The following is a 15,976-nucleotide window of genomic DNA, read 5'->3' as shown; positions in this document are numbered from 1 at the left end:
TATTTCTATTGTCCTTAACTGGTTTTAGTATTAAGGTTATACAAGCCACATGGGATAAGTTAAGGGGATAATCTTTTTTCCCGTTCTCTCAAAGTTTTTGTATTATTCAACTGGTCTGTACCTTATAAATGAGTAAAAGTCACCTGTAAAAGCCATCTGGTCTTGTGGGAAGGTTTTAAATTGCTGATTTAATGTCTTTAATAATTACAGGACTAGTCAAGATTTCTTTGAATTACTTAATGCGTTGGTCTAAAATATGTAATACTCTCTGTATCCCTGTAACATCTGTAGTCGTAGTCCCTTACTGGTTCTGATATTTTTTTATAAGGTCTCTTTTCCTAATGTTGTCAGAAGATTATTATGTTTTATTCATCTAGTCTTTAAAAGCCAACTTCTGCCTTTGTTTACTACATGCTAGTTTTCTGCTGACATGATTTCTTGTCTCCCTTCTGTTGGATTATACTACTTTTTTCTAAGCTCATAAGTTGAAAGTTTAATTCATTCACGTTCCATCTTTTGTAATGCAGGTTTTTTTAAGATTAATTTCCTTCAGAACAGTTTTCATCTCTAGACTTTTGACATATTGTACTTTTCTTTGTGTTCAGTTTTTAAATGATTTTAAATTTATGACATTTTTGACTCACCCCTGAGTTATCAGAAATGTGTTTTAAATTTGAAATAAATGGAGATTATTTTCCCATAACTTTTCATTTTTACTTCTAATTTAAATTGTGTGGTGGTCAGAAAACATGATGTCTATTATGCTTTGAAAGAACATAATATATTTTCATAAATGTTTCATATGGGTGAAGAGAATGAGTATTCTTTACCTGCCTGGCAGATTTCCATGTTATGTTCATTAAATCAACTCTATTAACAGTGTTTTGCTCAGTCCTTACATATCTGTAGTGATTTTTTTTTGTTTGCGTGAAGTGTCGATAATTGAAAAATTACATTAGTCCCCAATGATCGTGTTGATTTTTCTGTTTCTACCTGTATTATTTTTATTAATTTTTATTCCATAGAAAGTAAGGCTATGTTGTTAGATATTTGGAAGTTTAATTTGTTCTGTGTTCTTAGTGAGTTGCATCCTCTATCTTCACGTAGTCATTCTTCCTCGGGTGATCCTTTTAGTATGAGAATGCTTTGCCACTTATACAGTTACTCATATGGAAATTAGGGGATATTAGTGTTTTCCATTTTTTCTCCCATCCTTTCACTTTCAACCATCTTGTGTTTTTATGTTTAATGTTCAGAATATAGGTAGAATTTTTAAAAATACAAATCAACAGTTTCTGTTACTTAAGTGATTAATTCCATCCTCTTTGTATTACTGTGATTTTTGAGCCATTCAAACTTGTCTTGCATATCCCCATTCTTTCTGTTGTGAAGTGACTGAAATTTTCAGGTGATTTTTTAAAATATTCTCTTTTTCCCTACATTGTTCTGAAATAATATATTTATCTCTATTTTTTTTTAGTGGTTACTCTTGAAATGCATTATGCATATATCTAATAGAAGTTATTTTTGTGTGTGAACTCTGTTTATAACTTTTGCTTATTTTTTGTTTCTAAATGTCTTTTGTTTTATTCTTCAAATATAATTTTGAGTACACATTTCTGGGTTGACCGTTACTTTGTCTCAGCACTCTGAAGATATCCTAATGTATTCTGGTTTATATTTTTGCTATATTGGGAAGTTGGTGATGTATCTAATTCTGGTTTGCTGTCCACCTTTCAAATGAAGGGTCAAATCTTTAAGATTTGTTTCTGGCCATGTCCCCAGACTGTGGGTATTCACCATGTATTCTCTTTTCTACATACTAAATAATTTTCTTTTTAATCTAATGAAGCATTTTTGTGGGATTTTTACCTTTTTTTCCTCATCTTTCTCTTTTGTTTTTTAAGTACCATAACTTTTATTTTTGATTATTATTCTTTCTCTTTAGTTGCCTTTCCCCACCTTCCCGGTTCTACTCCTTCATGGCCTAGTCTTGTGGACACCAGCAAGCAATGGGACTATTACTCAAGAAGAGAGAAAGACCGAGATAGAGACAGAGACAGAGACCGAGAGCGAGATCGTGATCGAGACAGAGAAAGAGAACGCACCAGAGAGCGGGAAAGGGAGCGTGATCACAGTCCCACACCGAGCGTCTTCAACAGGTACGTTCAGTGCTCAGGAATTTATACACATGTATTTTATATGCACTTCAGAATTTTTATTCAGTGCCAGAATGGAAAATACAATTCAACTTGGAAAGGATTGTTTGAAGAGTAGTGAGGATAGCCATTTTAAAAGCATCAAGGCTGTCGTGTAATTCATAAGGACTTCCCACTATCTAAAGCAACAGTGTCCAAATTTGTTTGTTCGTTTCTTCCTTAAAACAGTTTTGAGAATGTCATACCCCTTCATGTATTTTTATCTTGCCACATAAAATTTTTCATTTTAAGTATAAACATTTGGCTAATTGGTAAAGAATCTGCCTGCAGTGCAGGAGACCCGGGTTTGCTTCAAGTCGGGAAGGTCCCCTGGAGAAGGAAATGACAACCCACTCCAGTAGTCTTGCCTGGAGAATTGCATGAACAGAGGAGCCAGGCAGGCTACAGTCCATGGGGTCAACTTAGCAACTAAACCAACCAACCAACCAGATAGATAAAATTTCCAGTCTGTTATAAGTATCGTAATTTTGAAAGTTATCGTTACTCTTTTGAACATATCCAGTGGATTAAGGATACTACAGTGATTTGTTAAACATCATTATCCATCTTTTTAAAATGTATAAGCAAGCTCTCTTTAACAGTTGGAAACTCTGCGTTTCTTTTTATGCCTAAATTCTTATTTCTGAACCATGTCCCGAAAGAATTTTATTCTAATGTAAAGTATTTTTATTATGAAAAAGTATTTTTAATTATCCATCCTATTTACCCTGCAACATACCTATGTAAGTTAATGTATTAAAAATGTAATGACCATACTATTAAGTATTTAAAATTTTTTTCTGATTTTGGTCATCATGATTTATTTCTATATATAAATATAATGCAAATTCTGAAAATAATTTACTGGAGCTACATTCCTTTACGTGATGAAAGAGCTTCTGCCCATCTCTTAATTAACGTTTGTATCCATAAATGAATGTTACTGTTGTTAGGGGGAAGAAAGGCTTTGCTGTTATTATATTTCTTTCTTTCTTTATTGTATATATGTAAGCCCTGACAAACCTTGTTCACATGAAATACGTAAATAAGAATTAATGGAATTTTGCTGTGGCTCTGTCACAGTTATTTGAGCACTTTAAGATTTAGTGATATGTCAAAATTATACAATTAACATATCATCAGAAGTTCCTTTTAAGGATCCATAAGCTCATGGCTCAGTTTTCTTAAAAGCAAAGAAATCACCCAATTGTTACTCAGTGTAACAATAAAAGTACCACAGACTTGTAGCTTAGAACAATAGAAATTTACTCCCCCATTCCATTTATGGAAAATAGCTAGCAAATAATTCATGAAATATAGCTCCTATTTATTGGCAAGCCAGCCAGCCACATGACACCCAATTTCTGTGGGGGGAAAGTCTAACTTCATTTTTCTTGTTCTGTTAAATGAGTTAATCCATATCCCTTGTCTAAGATAAAATAGTCACAGAACTCAAAATAAGGTGCTGCCTCCCCAACACTTTGTTTTGCTTTCCTTCAGAAGGAATTTTAGGTTTTGTGTTTTTTTTTTTCACTAGTTCAGGGAAAATTCTTAGGACTCCCACCATACTCCTCTACAGTATATCTGAAGTTAGAATGTCTCAAGACACAGGCCAAAATATTCCATTTCTTACTTCATACTTTGTAACAGAAGGATATATAAGAGATAAAGGCCTAAAGCCCTGTAAAAACTTTATGGTTCCTGGAATAAAATTGATCTTACTGACACTAATATTTTAACTTAGATGCCATGATGGTTTTTATACCCTGAGCCAATAATGTACTGTAGTAAAATTGTTGAAAAGAATGCCTTTCTTTTGTAAAAGATCAGGAACATGATGGAGAAGAGATTAACTGGAGAAATGGTGTGATGTTTTACCTGCTGGTGTATCATTAGGCACTCCATATTTAGGAAGGAATTAGAGATGGCAGTGGCTACTCACTCCAGTATTCTTGCCTGGAGAATCCCATGGAGAGGAACCTGGCAGGCTACAGTCCATGGGGTTGCAAAGAGTTGGACACGACTAAATGACTAAGCACATTTAGGAAAGAATAAATATGGAAGTTCAGGATATGGAAATTGATTCCCTAAAACTTTGTGCCATTGCAAAGAACTCACTTATTGCTAGCCAAAAGAAGGAATTCAAAATTCTTTTTGTGACCCATAAGTCACAAGTCCAGTGCACCCTTCTGTATTTTAACCCCAATTCTCTCCCAAGCCAATATACTGCATGCTCTGTCTATAGTGAACTAGTTGTACATCTGGAAATCCTCACAGTTTTAATACCTCCTTCCTTCATGTTATTCCTATCCTTTACTGCCTCACAAATTTTTACTGATTCTTCAAGGTTCTGCTCACATTTGTCTTCCGTGAGCTTCTCTGAACCTGAAAGAAAGAATTTAATTATTCCTTCACATACTTCCTAAGCACTTTATGTATTTTCTTTAGAGCATGTCTGTCTTAGTAAGCCTCTTTCAGGGCATTGACTACCATTTTTCATCTCTCTGTTCTCAGCCCTTTGTCCATTTATGCCTGGCACATAATGACTATGTCAGTGAATAAAATGACATACACATATCGGGAGGAGGGTGAATACAATAGAGAAAAAATGATCTTGAAAACTCTTGGTGAAACTGTGCTAGCTAGATAGGTTTTGAAATGGTTAAAAATCACCCTTTATCACTATCAAGACATTGATATGAACATCTTTCTAATTAACATATCCATTGAGGTACCTTTACAATGTAGAATGAAATATGTTTAAGATAACTTTTTCTTGCTTTATCAGCTATTTTTATGCATAAGATACACAGGTACACAGTTTTCCGATTTTGCTTGGTGAGATGAAGCAATGTATTTGTTCAGGATGTGAGCATATGCTTGATTCAGACATTTGTTTTGTTAGATGTGATCATGTAATCATATACTTCTTAATCCAAAAAGGTTCTTGAGGATTATCCAGTCTAAATTTTAACTTGTCAGGTGAGAGAATGGAAGCATAGAGAAATTAAACCAACAGTATGGTATCTACTGGAAATATGGTTGAGATATTACTTAAAATCATTTCTAGTCTTGGAATTAGGTAGTTTAAAAATTCTATTGCCTTTGTTTTCCTTATTTTTCTGTACTTGATTTTTGTTTTTTCTTTCATCTTTTAGAGGTCGTGGGGAATCGGATTAATTCTTTCATTCATTAACTGACATTCTTTGAATCCCCGTTATGTGCCAGGGACAAAGTTGTGTGCTGAGGATACAGAATTACTCATATACTATCATTACAGATTAACCATATAATAATTGTCACCTTAACTAGCACTGTGGTTGGAAGTTTAAAGTTTTGTGTAAAAAAAGTGCAGAAAGAAACTCAGTAAGATTTATTAATCTTTTTTCTCTAATAGCTCCTAATAATATGACTTATACATTGTAGGCACCTGGTAAAATTTTATTGACTAAATAAGTGAAGGTACAATGGCACCCCACTCCAGTACTCTTGCCTGGAAAATCCCATGGATGGAGGAGCCTGGTAGGCTGCAGTCCATGGGGTCGCTTAGAGTCGTACACGACTGAGCGACTTCACTTTCACTTTTCACTTTCATGCATTGGAGAAGGAAATGGCAACCCACTCCAGTGTTCTTGCCTGGAGAATCCCAGACACAGAGGAGCCTGGTGGGCTGCCGTCTATGGGGTCGCACAGAGTTGGACACGACTGAAGTGACTTAGCAGTAGCAGCATGGTCCATACATATGTTCCTATCTGTGTGTGTAAGTATATGTTTCAAGTTTGTGTGGTGGGAAATGTGCTGTTAACTTTAGTCAAAAAAAGTGCACAAATTCTGTTAAATTCAAGGGCACTACTTTCCAGAAAGTTGAATTGTTTCTAATGTAGTTAAAAGTAATATATTTGAGATAGTACTGTTATCTCTTGAATGCACATGTTCACAAGGTAAGGAATGTAATGCAAAACTTAATAGGAAAGAAGCCTAAAATGAATTGCTTTGCTAGAGCTTATAAAGGTTTACTTTGCATGAATAATACAGTGTTTATAAAATACTTTGAGTTTAATTTCAGACACACCCATGCACAGATTCCACTCAATTTTTATTGGTGCTAAAAAGTGTTAATCGTTAAACCACATTTGATTTTCAGGTTGCTAGCTGTAGGGCATCAGAAGTAATGTTTACCTAAATCTGACTAAAAGTTCAAGGCCAGAGAGGGGAAAAGAGGTGGAAGAATTTTGTGTTGTTCTGAATTATCCCAGAAATAGTGTTCTCTGAAAGATCCAAGTGAAGTATAAGTAAAGGCTGTTTTTCCTCAAGACTGACATTTTAGCAATATGGCATGTAGTATGTGTTGTGTTACAAATTACAGAGTCATTGTTTTGAAAATTACAGACAAATTTCAACGTGTTTTTTAGGCTGCTTAATTGTGGGCCAGAGGGAAGGCTGGTCATTCTAGGATGTTTGAAATGAGCTCTAATGATTTCCAGGCCCAGAAAAACCTTTGTGCTGCAGCTGCTTATCGGAGAAGGGGTCTTTATATTTTGAGTATGAGACCAAATCTTCCACCATCTGTGGGAATGGTCCCATCAGATGGCTTGCTTTCAGAATCTTAAAGGCCTCAAATCTAATAAAAATTGGTGGCAGGGTGAGAGGGAAAGAGGTTACAAATGACAAATTGTGAGATAATTGACTTTAGTTATTTTTATGTAAATCCAGTTGGAATCATTACAAAGAGCTTATTTTGAAAAAAATTATTTTTGGCTGCGCTGGGTCCTCCTTGTGGTGCACGGGCTCTTTGTTGCTGTGCACCGGCAGTTGGCGCGTGGGCCTCTTGTTGCAGTGGCTTCTCTTGGTGTGGAGCACAGGCTTTAGAGCGCGGGGGCTTAGTTGCCCTGCGGCAGGTGAGATCTTCCTGGACCAGGAACTGAACGCATGTACCCTGCATTGCAAGGTGGATTCTTAATCACCGGACCATCAGGAAAGTCCCAAGAACCTCATTTTTAAAGAGGGTAACATTAATGTTAATATTTGTCATGGTAGGTAGGTGCGAGTTTATTCTCCTTTTAGAAGCTTTATTAGTTACCTTTACAAAAAGGGTTCCATTTCTGAAAACTTTAGCATTAAATTTAATGAAGATGATGAACCTGCATGTTAGTGGCCGTTTGTTGAGGGCCTGCCTACTCTTGTTCCAGACACAGTTTATAAATACTATTGTCAGTTCTGCAACAACCCTGAAAAGACTGTTGCCAGTTTTACAGGTGAGGAAACTGAGTAGAGAGGTTAAGTTACTTACCCTGGACCATAGCAGAGTCAGGATGCCCCTGGGCCTGCTCTGCCCAGACTGCTCTTGCTACTTCCCACTGCCGGACATAGTGCATTACCTTTCTGGTGGCACATTTCCATTTTCCCAATACCAAGTACATATTTATGATTAGAAAAAAATTATTTCATGTGTATGTGCGTGTGTGCATATATATATATATGTCTGCATATATGAATACTTTTAAAAATAAAAATGTATCACAGGCAATAATAACTTGGTCAGCAATATGACTTGGCATTAGGTATAACACTCCTGAATTATCACTTTTGCTAAGAGACCACTGTTAGGTTGATTGGTTTTTATATGGCTTATACTTCCACCTGATTCTGTTTCCTGTTATTCTCTAAGATCCCTTAGCATCTTGATGCTGTGTACAAATTACTAATTTAATAATTTGTATTACACATAATATTTCTAGAAACCATAGCTCTTTAGCAACAGTGTTCCAAAAGATATTTTTATTCATTCTAAAAGAGTTTACTGATATTAGGTTGTAGAGAATGTTAGCTTGTATGCTAAATAAAAAGACTTGAAGGATTAAGAAAAAAACAGAAGTATATCTCAATTTTCACAAAAGGACCTGAAGAGAAGTCTCAGAAGGTAAAGATGATTATGCTTGTAACACTAGCCATCAGTCCCAGTTTCACTAGTCCATTTTCTCCAAGATCAGAAAATGGAGGTGCAGCTTAATACGGATTTGAAGTTATTCCCATGGCCACCTCTCCATCCCACCCCCAGTGACACACACACAGTAGTATTAAGTTATTGGGATGTCAGAATTCAAGTGTGTACACAGCCAATTTTCAGCCCGCATTGTGTGTGGATATTGTGGAAGTTGTTTTGGTGTCACACTGTTCTTAATGTTTATACTGCTTCTTTAGATGAATATACTCTATGTGATTCAAAAACTTAAGAACCTTATCTGTATTTGAAAGCCAAATAGTTTTAATATGTTTTTAGAATTTTAAATGTCTACCTATGATTTTATAAATATAAGAATTTTGGTTGGAAATCTGAGATAAGCAAACATGCTTTTAATTATAAAAAGTAAAGTAAAGTGAAAGTCACTCAGTCGTGTCCGTCTCTTTGCGACCCCATAAACTACAGTCCATGGAGTTCTCCAGGCCAGAATACTGGAGTGGGTAGCCGTTCCCTTCTCCAGGGGATCTTCCCAACCCAGGGATCAAACCCAGGTCTCCAGCATTGCAGGCAGTTTCTTTACCAGCTGAGCCACAAGGGAAGCTGCGAATTAAAATTTAAATCAGTTTCAGCTCCCAATTTCTGAAGAAAAACAGCATTGTTTTTATAAGATTTCTTCCCTGTAACAACTGAAAGCATAGAAAAAACTTGATCCTATGTAATTATTGTATATTTTGTATTGTATTAGATCTAGTACTAATTTGGGAGCAGCATTGTTTTCCTCTCAGTTCAGTAGACACATACTTTGCACTTGTTCTGTTTAAGGTGCTAACATGGGGACTTCTGGACTCAGGTCACCTCTTTTGTAGTTTGAAGTCGTTCAGAATCAACAGTCCAGCTGTCAAGAGTACTTGTTTCTATTCTGTTTCAGTGATGAAGAACGATACAGATACAGGGAGTATGCAGAAAGAGGCTATGAGCGCCACAGAGCAAGTCGGGAGAAAGAAGAACGACACAGAGAAAGACGACACAGAGAGAAAGAGGAAACCAGACACAAGTCCTCTCGAAGGTTTGCTCTTTAATAAATAGTGAATCAGTTTGAAGCCAGGGAAGTTGATTTGACTTCAGGAAGTAGAAGCAAACATTGCCAGTAACCACTAGAGCATATATGTGTTCCTAATTAGAAGATCAAGAGTAATCTGTTAAAGTAGTTGGTTCTTTTATAGATTTCAACAAAGACCTTGAAATCTAACAAGATTATGTTTAATACCCATAAGCCAAAATTAGCATGAAATGAAAAATATATGAAAATTATACTTACTACATTATCTTGAGCAGGAGGGAATTTGTCATGAATCAGTTTTTAGTAGTAAATATTATTAAACAAAGCAATGTTCAGTTTAATCAAAGAACATTCAGGGCCCTGTAGTCTCAAAAAAAAGTATTACATTTTAATGTGTATTGCCTAAAATCAACTCTAGAAAGTATTTCCTGTTGTGATTTAGTATTTTAGTTTCTAATTTGTAATTAGTCTTTTAGAATAAAGTATATGGTCCCTACTGGCCCTCTCGGCACAGTGGGCATTTTGTCAGTCTCATAATCTAAAGTATGTGGGCCTTACTGTTCTAGTATAACAACAGTGAAGGTGAGCATTAAATGTAAGTATAATCCCAGCATAGAAGTCACATAAAATGTGATTACTCTCCAAAATGTATTTGAGAAAAAAAGTATTAGGTTATTTAAAACCCATTGCTATACCAAGAATTTACCTAAAATGGGTTGATTTGTCACTACTTATGTAGTTAAACATTAAGAAAAATATGACTTTCTTTTTTTCTTCAGCAATAGTAGACGTCGCCATGAAAGTGAAGAAGGAGACAGTCATAGGAGACACAAGCACAAAAAATCTAAAAGAAGCAAAGAAGGAAAAGAAGCTGGCAGTGAGCCTGCCCCTGAACAGGAGAGCACCGAAGCGACACCTGCAGAATAGGCGTGGTCATGGCCTTTTGTGTATAGTAATGCCAGAAGTAGATACTGTAAATCTTGTTATTTTTCTGGATAATGTTTAAGAAACTTGCCTTTCATCTTGTTCTGTTAGTATGAAAATTTAATTTTCTCTTCCAAAATAAAAGAGTGAATTTTTCATGTTAAGTTAAAATTTTTGTCTTGTAATATTTAAAAAATAAAAAGGCAGTAATGACTTTGTATGGAAGAAAGTAATATGAATGAGTTACTCAGCAGAGAATTTAAAGAGCTATGTTTAGCTGTGTACATACACAATATCTGATAAAAGTCAAGGTTCCCTCTTGGCCAGTTTTCTTTCTTTCTTTTTTTTTTTTTTACAGCTCAAGCAGGCAAGATTTATCGGGCAAGCAGTACACTTTCGGGGCAAGAGAGTGGGCCAGCCCCCACAGAAGAGGTCTTGGCCGGTTTTCTTGACTTAATCAAATACCAATCTCTTATGAGGTTGCACTGCAAAAGGCATCAAAAGGTACCTCTGCGTATTGAGATTAAAACTAGTCTTTTCTCATCACTGTTGTGGCACTGTGGTTTTGCATATTAAAAAACTCATATACAATTTTGATATCACAGCTTTTTTATAGCAGGTTTTCAGTGTTCTAAATTTGGGTTTATGGTGAAACTAAGTAGGGAATTTTTATATCCACAGTAATAAAATCTAATGGCATTTGGGTTGCCTCTAAAATAACTTGTAGTTTCTAGAGAGCAGGCATATGGACAGATACTCATCACTGACAAAAATTTGAACTGCCTCACTGCCATCTTCCATGAGCCAAACCAGGATCAAGGTGGTTTGGCCTTTTCTTGATGCTTTTTCAAGGCTTATTGGTTGAGCAGCACGTTGGGTTTTTACAGTTACTAGCTATATTGTGAATTAAAATAAATGACAAGAGCTTTAGTAATTTTCTGTAACATTTAAGAAAATACAAGTTTACAAAATTCTGTGAGCATTTTTAGGGATAACCCGTAGGAGGTGTTTGTCAGTGAAGGTAACAACATGGCTTTAAAAGAATGAATTACTAGGAACTTTTAAATAGTGATGGTAGAAATGCACTTAGTATCACATACTAAAGGACAGCTATATAATTTTTGAAAAATATTTATTTCTCATTTGATGAACACTTTTCAGCAGTGCACTTTTATAATCCTGTGTCTGGAAATTGTTTTTAAAATGCCCATAATGAATGCTTTACAGACCTCAGCACATACCAAATTTTAATTAAACTGTATGATTTAAATTCAGTGGGAGCATACAAACCATATCAGCTGTTGAAGAGCTTTATAGTGAATAGAAAATTTTAGCTGTGGAGTAATGAGAAATGTTCCACACTGCATAAAAATTAGTAATGTTTATGTTTTGAGAATTACATTTTCTGAGGTGTAATTGGCTTTCATTAGATCCTACTTTTCCTGATGTTACAGTTTAATATTTTTACAGTATAGCCTTCAAATAAAAAAAAAAATTTGACAAGATAAATACATTGTTTCAACTTAGCTTACTTGTGATTTCCTATTTTTCTATAACCCATCATTCATTCTATAAAAAAGTGCCAGGCCAAGAAGCAATGGTGAGAGTTATTTTTCCTTTAAGTTCTTTTAGCATCCTTGCCAAGCAAGCATGGATCATTCCTGTTGTACTTCTACCATTGACAGCCAGAAGAATATCACCACATCTAAAAAGTAAATAAATGAACAAGGTATATGATTAACATTTTGAGCCATAGCTGAAGTTAATGCAATTTTTATGGTGGTCCTAGTTTTTGCTGCACTTCTCAGTTTTGATTATATTCTAATTAAGATTCTCCCCACACCCATCACTTAAATTCTGTCAAATTCTATTATTCAGCTTGTTTTAGAAAGAATTCTAAAAGTATCAGAAGTTTCTGTATGGGATCAAGAATAACTTAATTTTGGATTTCTTGGGAATGGAATGCTACATAAATGTTTCAAATTTATGACCAATAAAAAAAGGCATAGTAAATATATGCCTTATTTCAAATGGGGCCAAGCTTTTGCACATAAAAAACACAATCTTTGAATATAAGTTTTTTGTTAAGCAGTCATTATTATTACCTGATTCTCCCATCATTGTATGCTGGTGTTCCTTCAACAATGGATTTGATAAAAAAAGGTTTGTTTCCATTGTATTCTTCATAACCTCCTACGATGCAGAAGCCTAGACTTCCAGCTGTATTTCTTCGTAATATAACATCTTTACAGTTATACAGGTACCTTAAATAGAACAAAATCAATGTAAATGTACAGTTAATTTGAACTCATAGTAATTAATTACTGTGGTTCATCTTCCATTCCCTTTATTGGTATTATTAGGGTTAATAGCACAGGATGGGTCTCACTCAAAATTGTCATAGCCCAGTAACCTTTGTGCTAAAAAAGCTGGCTTTTTCTAATTGAACTTATCTTTTCTAAACACCCTTTAAAAAATGAGGCCATCTATTTATTACATTCTGTTTATATGTCTACTAGGAAAGATTCATTTTCTGCTTGAAGATTTAACCCCTCAATTTATATTAAAAAGTTAGTTATACCTAAATCTTTACTGATGAACCACGTTCGAGCATACTTACAGTACCATATTTTTATTATAGATATAAATAATTTTTAATGAAGGAAATTCTTTGAATAAATGGTTAATCTGAAAAAATTTAAACATAACCCTAATTAATGCATTGTCTGAAGTATTATTTTGACTTACAGTTTATACATAGTTCTACATATTTGATAGGTTATAGAGAAGCATTCAGGCCACATAATATAGTGAGTGGAGATTAAGGTACATTTAAAGATAATAATGATTCATATCGAAGGGGGAAAAAATCAGCGATAAACTGAATTAGAAATAGGAGAATGACCACAGGTCTTCTGTAAATGGGTAGAACCTTCAGCTAAAATAGAAAATTAGATTGAGGAAGCTGGTCCTTTATTATTCAGTGGCAATTAGATCAGTGTTAACATAGATGCAAGCTAAGTACAAAACTGTGTTACAATTATGACAGGTATGTCAGGAGCTAGATTGGACTCCAGAATCCCCAGGCCAGCGTTTTGAAAGGAAATTAGCATTTTCATGTTGGTAAAAATCAAGATACGGTGATTTTGTTTATAAACTGTACATTAAAATATTAACTGATTTTTGAGAAACCAATAAAAATCTCTTGCGAAATTTTTTTAGTGATAAAATTGGTTATTGTTATCGACCTTGCTAATCAATGTAACTTTTTCTTGGCATTTCGACTCCCATTTGAAGTAAAATAAGATTTGGGTTTGATGGTGGGTAACTTTAAAATGTAGTACTAAAATTCAACTCAGTTTTTTTGTTTAGTATCTGTCATCATAGAGCATTTACAGTAATCAGTTTCACTGAAATGACAGCTGAAAAGTATTGATTTCATTACATGAAACAACCATATTTTTACTGTAAAATGTTTATCTGCTGTATTTCACAGTAGGACTTGATGTTAGTAAGTTCACCTTACAGGAGTCGTGGAGTTTTACACAGTGGCACCCTAACAGCTCGTGTTCATAGCAGGTAATTGTTCCCCAAACCCCAGAGCACTAATGTCCTCACCTATGCCAATACTTGGGGGAAAGCAGGTGGGTGCTTCTTATCCAAGGTTATGACCAAATATATCTCTCTATTCTTTAAAATATATGAACGGGTACAAAGAGCAGTACTCAAAAACTTAAGTATTTCTCATCCTTTTGACTGTCTTTTCATTAAGTATCACCTTGACTCTCTTACTGAATATTTTATCCCATGTGGACAAGCTATACAAATAACCATCTAAAATTTTTATGTGCCAATAGAAAATTTTCAGCATAACATTGTCATAAGTGTGTCTTTTTTCTTAGACTCTTGTTTTGTTACAAGTATACCATGCTCTAAGCACTTGGTATATATCAGTGAACAAAACAGGTGAAACCCCTGCCCTGTGTAGCTTTATTCAAGAGAATTTCAGTGTTAACTAATTTAATTTCATTAAGTGCTTTCCTTCAGTTAAGTATTTATTTCATTATAGCAGTGAGAACTCACTATGCTAAATTCTCAGAGTCAGATCTTGTTCAGTTGGGACTAAGTTTTAGGGCATTTTTTTCTTAAGTTGAATTACTTCACTCTCTACTGGTAAATGTGGCAGCTGTCTTGGTCAATGTTGAGGATATACCCTTGAGAAATTAATTTAAAATCTAAATTTAAATGTGAGCTTTTTTCCTATTCTCGGTTCTCCAAATTTAGGCCTAGTTGTGAAGATTTGTGGAGAAGGTAATGGCAACCCACTTCAGTACTCTTGCCTGGAAAATTCCATGGATGGAGGAGCCTGGTAGGCTACAGTCCATGGTATCACAAAGAGTTGGACATGACTGAGCTACTTCACTGGTGAAGGTTTAGCATAGTGCAAAGAATAGTGATTAGATCTGGTAACAGAATGCCTGAAGAACTATGGTCAGAGATTCATAACATCGTACAGAAGGTGGTGACCAAATCCATCCCCAAGAAAAAGAAACACAAGAAGGCAAAGTGGTTGTCGGATGAGGCCTTGAAAATAGCTGAAAAAAGAAGAGAAGTGAAAGGTGAAAGAGAAAGATACATACCCAACTGAATGCAGAGTTCCTGAGAATAGCAGGGAGAGATAAGAAACCCTTCTTAAGTGAAAAATGAAAAGAAATAGAGGAAAACAATAGGATGGGAAAGACTAGAGATCTCCCCAAGAAAATTGGAGATACCAAGGGAACATTTCATGCAAAGATGTGCACAGTAAAGGACCAGAAACTGCAAGGATCTAGCAGAAGAGATTAAGAACAGGTGGCAAGAATACACAGAAGAACTATACAAAAGGCCTTAATGACCTAGATAACCACAATGGTATGGTCACTCACCTAGAGCCAGACATCCTAGAGTGTGAAGTCAGGTAGGCCTTAGGAAGCATTACTTCGAACAAAGCTATGGAGGTGATGGAATCCCAGCTGAGCTATTTAAAATCTTAAAGATGATGCTGATGAAGTTCTACACTCAATATGCCAGCAAGTTTGGAAAACTCAGCAGTGGCCACAGGACTGAAAAGGTCAGTTTTCATTCCAATCGCAAAGAAAAACAATGCCAAAGAATGTTCAGATTACCGTATAATTGCGCTCATTTCACATGCTAGCAACGTAATGCTCAAAATCCTTCAAGCTAGACTTCAGCAGTTTGTGAACCACGAACTTGCAGAGGTACAAGCTGAATTTAGAAAAGATGGAGGAACCAGAGATCAGATTGCCAACATCTTTTGGATCATTGAAAAAGCAAGGGAATTCCAAAAAATCTGACTCATTGACTGTGCTAAAGCCTTTGACTGTGTGGATCACAACAAAGTGGAAAATTCTTAAACAGTTGGGAATATCAGACCACCTTACCTGCCTCCTGAGAAACCTATACGCAGGACAAGAAGCAACACTTAGAACCAGACATGAAACAAACGGGTTCAAAGTTGGGAAAGGAAGTACATCAAGGCTGTATATTGTCACCCTACTTATTTAACTTATATGTAGAGTATGTCATGTGAAATGCCAAGCTGGATGAAGCACAAGTAGAAATCAAGATCGCCAAAAGAACAAAAACTACCACAATACTGTAAAGTAATTAGCCTCCAATTAAAATTTAAAAAAAAAGATTGCTAAAAGAAATACCAGTAACCTCAGATATGCAAATGACACCACCCTAATGGCAGAAAGCAAAGAAGAACTAAAGAGTGAAAGAGGAGAGTGAAAAAGCTGGCTTAAAACTCAACATTTAAAAACGAAGATC

The 15,976-nt window shown here is 35.2% G+C and overlaps 2 protein-coding genes across 12 annotated transcripts in view; one reads left to right on the top strand and one right to left on the bottom strand.

Annotated features, from left to right (window-relative positions):
• FIP1L1 (factor interacting with PAPOLA and CPSF1) overlaps positions 1 to 10,358 on the top strand; it is a 68,156-nt gene extending 57,798 nt beyond the window's left edge. For all 8 annotated transcript variants that reach the window (XM_010859704.1, XM_010859705.1, XM_010859700.1 and 5 more), the window contains 3 exons: positions 1,949 to 2,162; positions 9,089 to 9,226; positions 10,000 to 10,358. In XM_010859704.1, coding sequence (XP_010858006.1) covers positions 1,949 to 2,162; positions 9,089 to 9,226; positions 10,000 to 10,147 — 500 coding nt within the window. In that variant the 3' untranslated portion in view covers positions 10,148 to 10,358. The remainder of the gene's footprint in view (positions 1 to 1,948; positions 2,163 to 9,088; positions 9,227 to 9,999) is intronic.
• A 901-nt stretch (positions 10,359 to 11,259) lies between these two features.
• Positions 11,260 to 15,976, bottom strand: part of LNX1 (ligand of numb-protein X 1, E3 ubiquitin protein ligase) — a 187,981-nt gene continuing 183,264 nt past the window's right edge. For all 4 annotated transcript variants that reach the window (XM_010859698.1, XM_010859695.1, XM_010859697.1 and 1 more), the window contains exons 11-12: positions 12,250 to 12,408; positions 11,260 to 11,849 (exon numbers count right to left, since the gene is read on the bottom strand). In XM_010859698.1, coding sequence (XP_010858000.1) covers positions 11,714 to 11,849; positions 12,250 to 12,408 — 295 coding nt within the window. In that variant the 3' untranslated portion in view covers positions 11,260 to 11,713. The remainder of the gene's footprint in view (positions 11,850 to 12,249; positions 12,409 to 15,976) is intronic.

The sequence above is a fragment of the Bison bison genome, unplaced genomic scaffold (assembly GCF_000754665.1).
Source record: "Bison bison bison isolate TAMUID 2011002044 unplaced genomic scaffold, Bison_UMD1.0 scf7180017864458, whole genome shotgun sequence".
NCBI classification, from domain to species: domain Eukaryota; kingdom Metazoa; phylum Chordata; class Mammalia; order Artiodactyla; family Bovidae; genus Bison; species Bison bison.
This window is presented reverse-complemented; position numbering and strand designations above follow the sequence as displayed.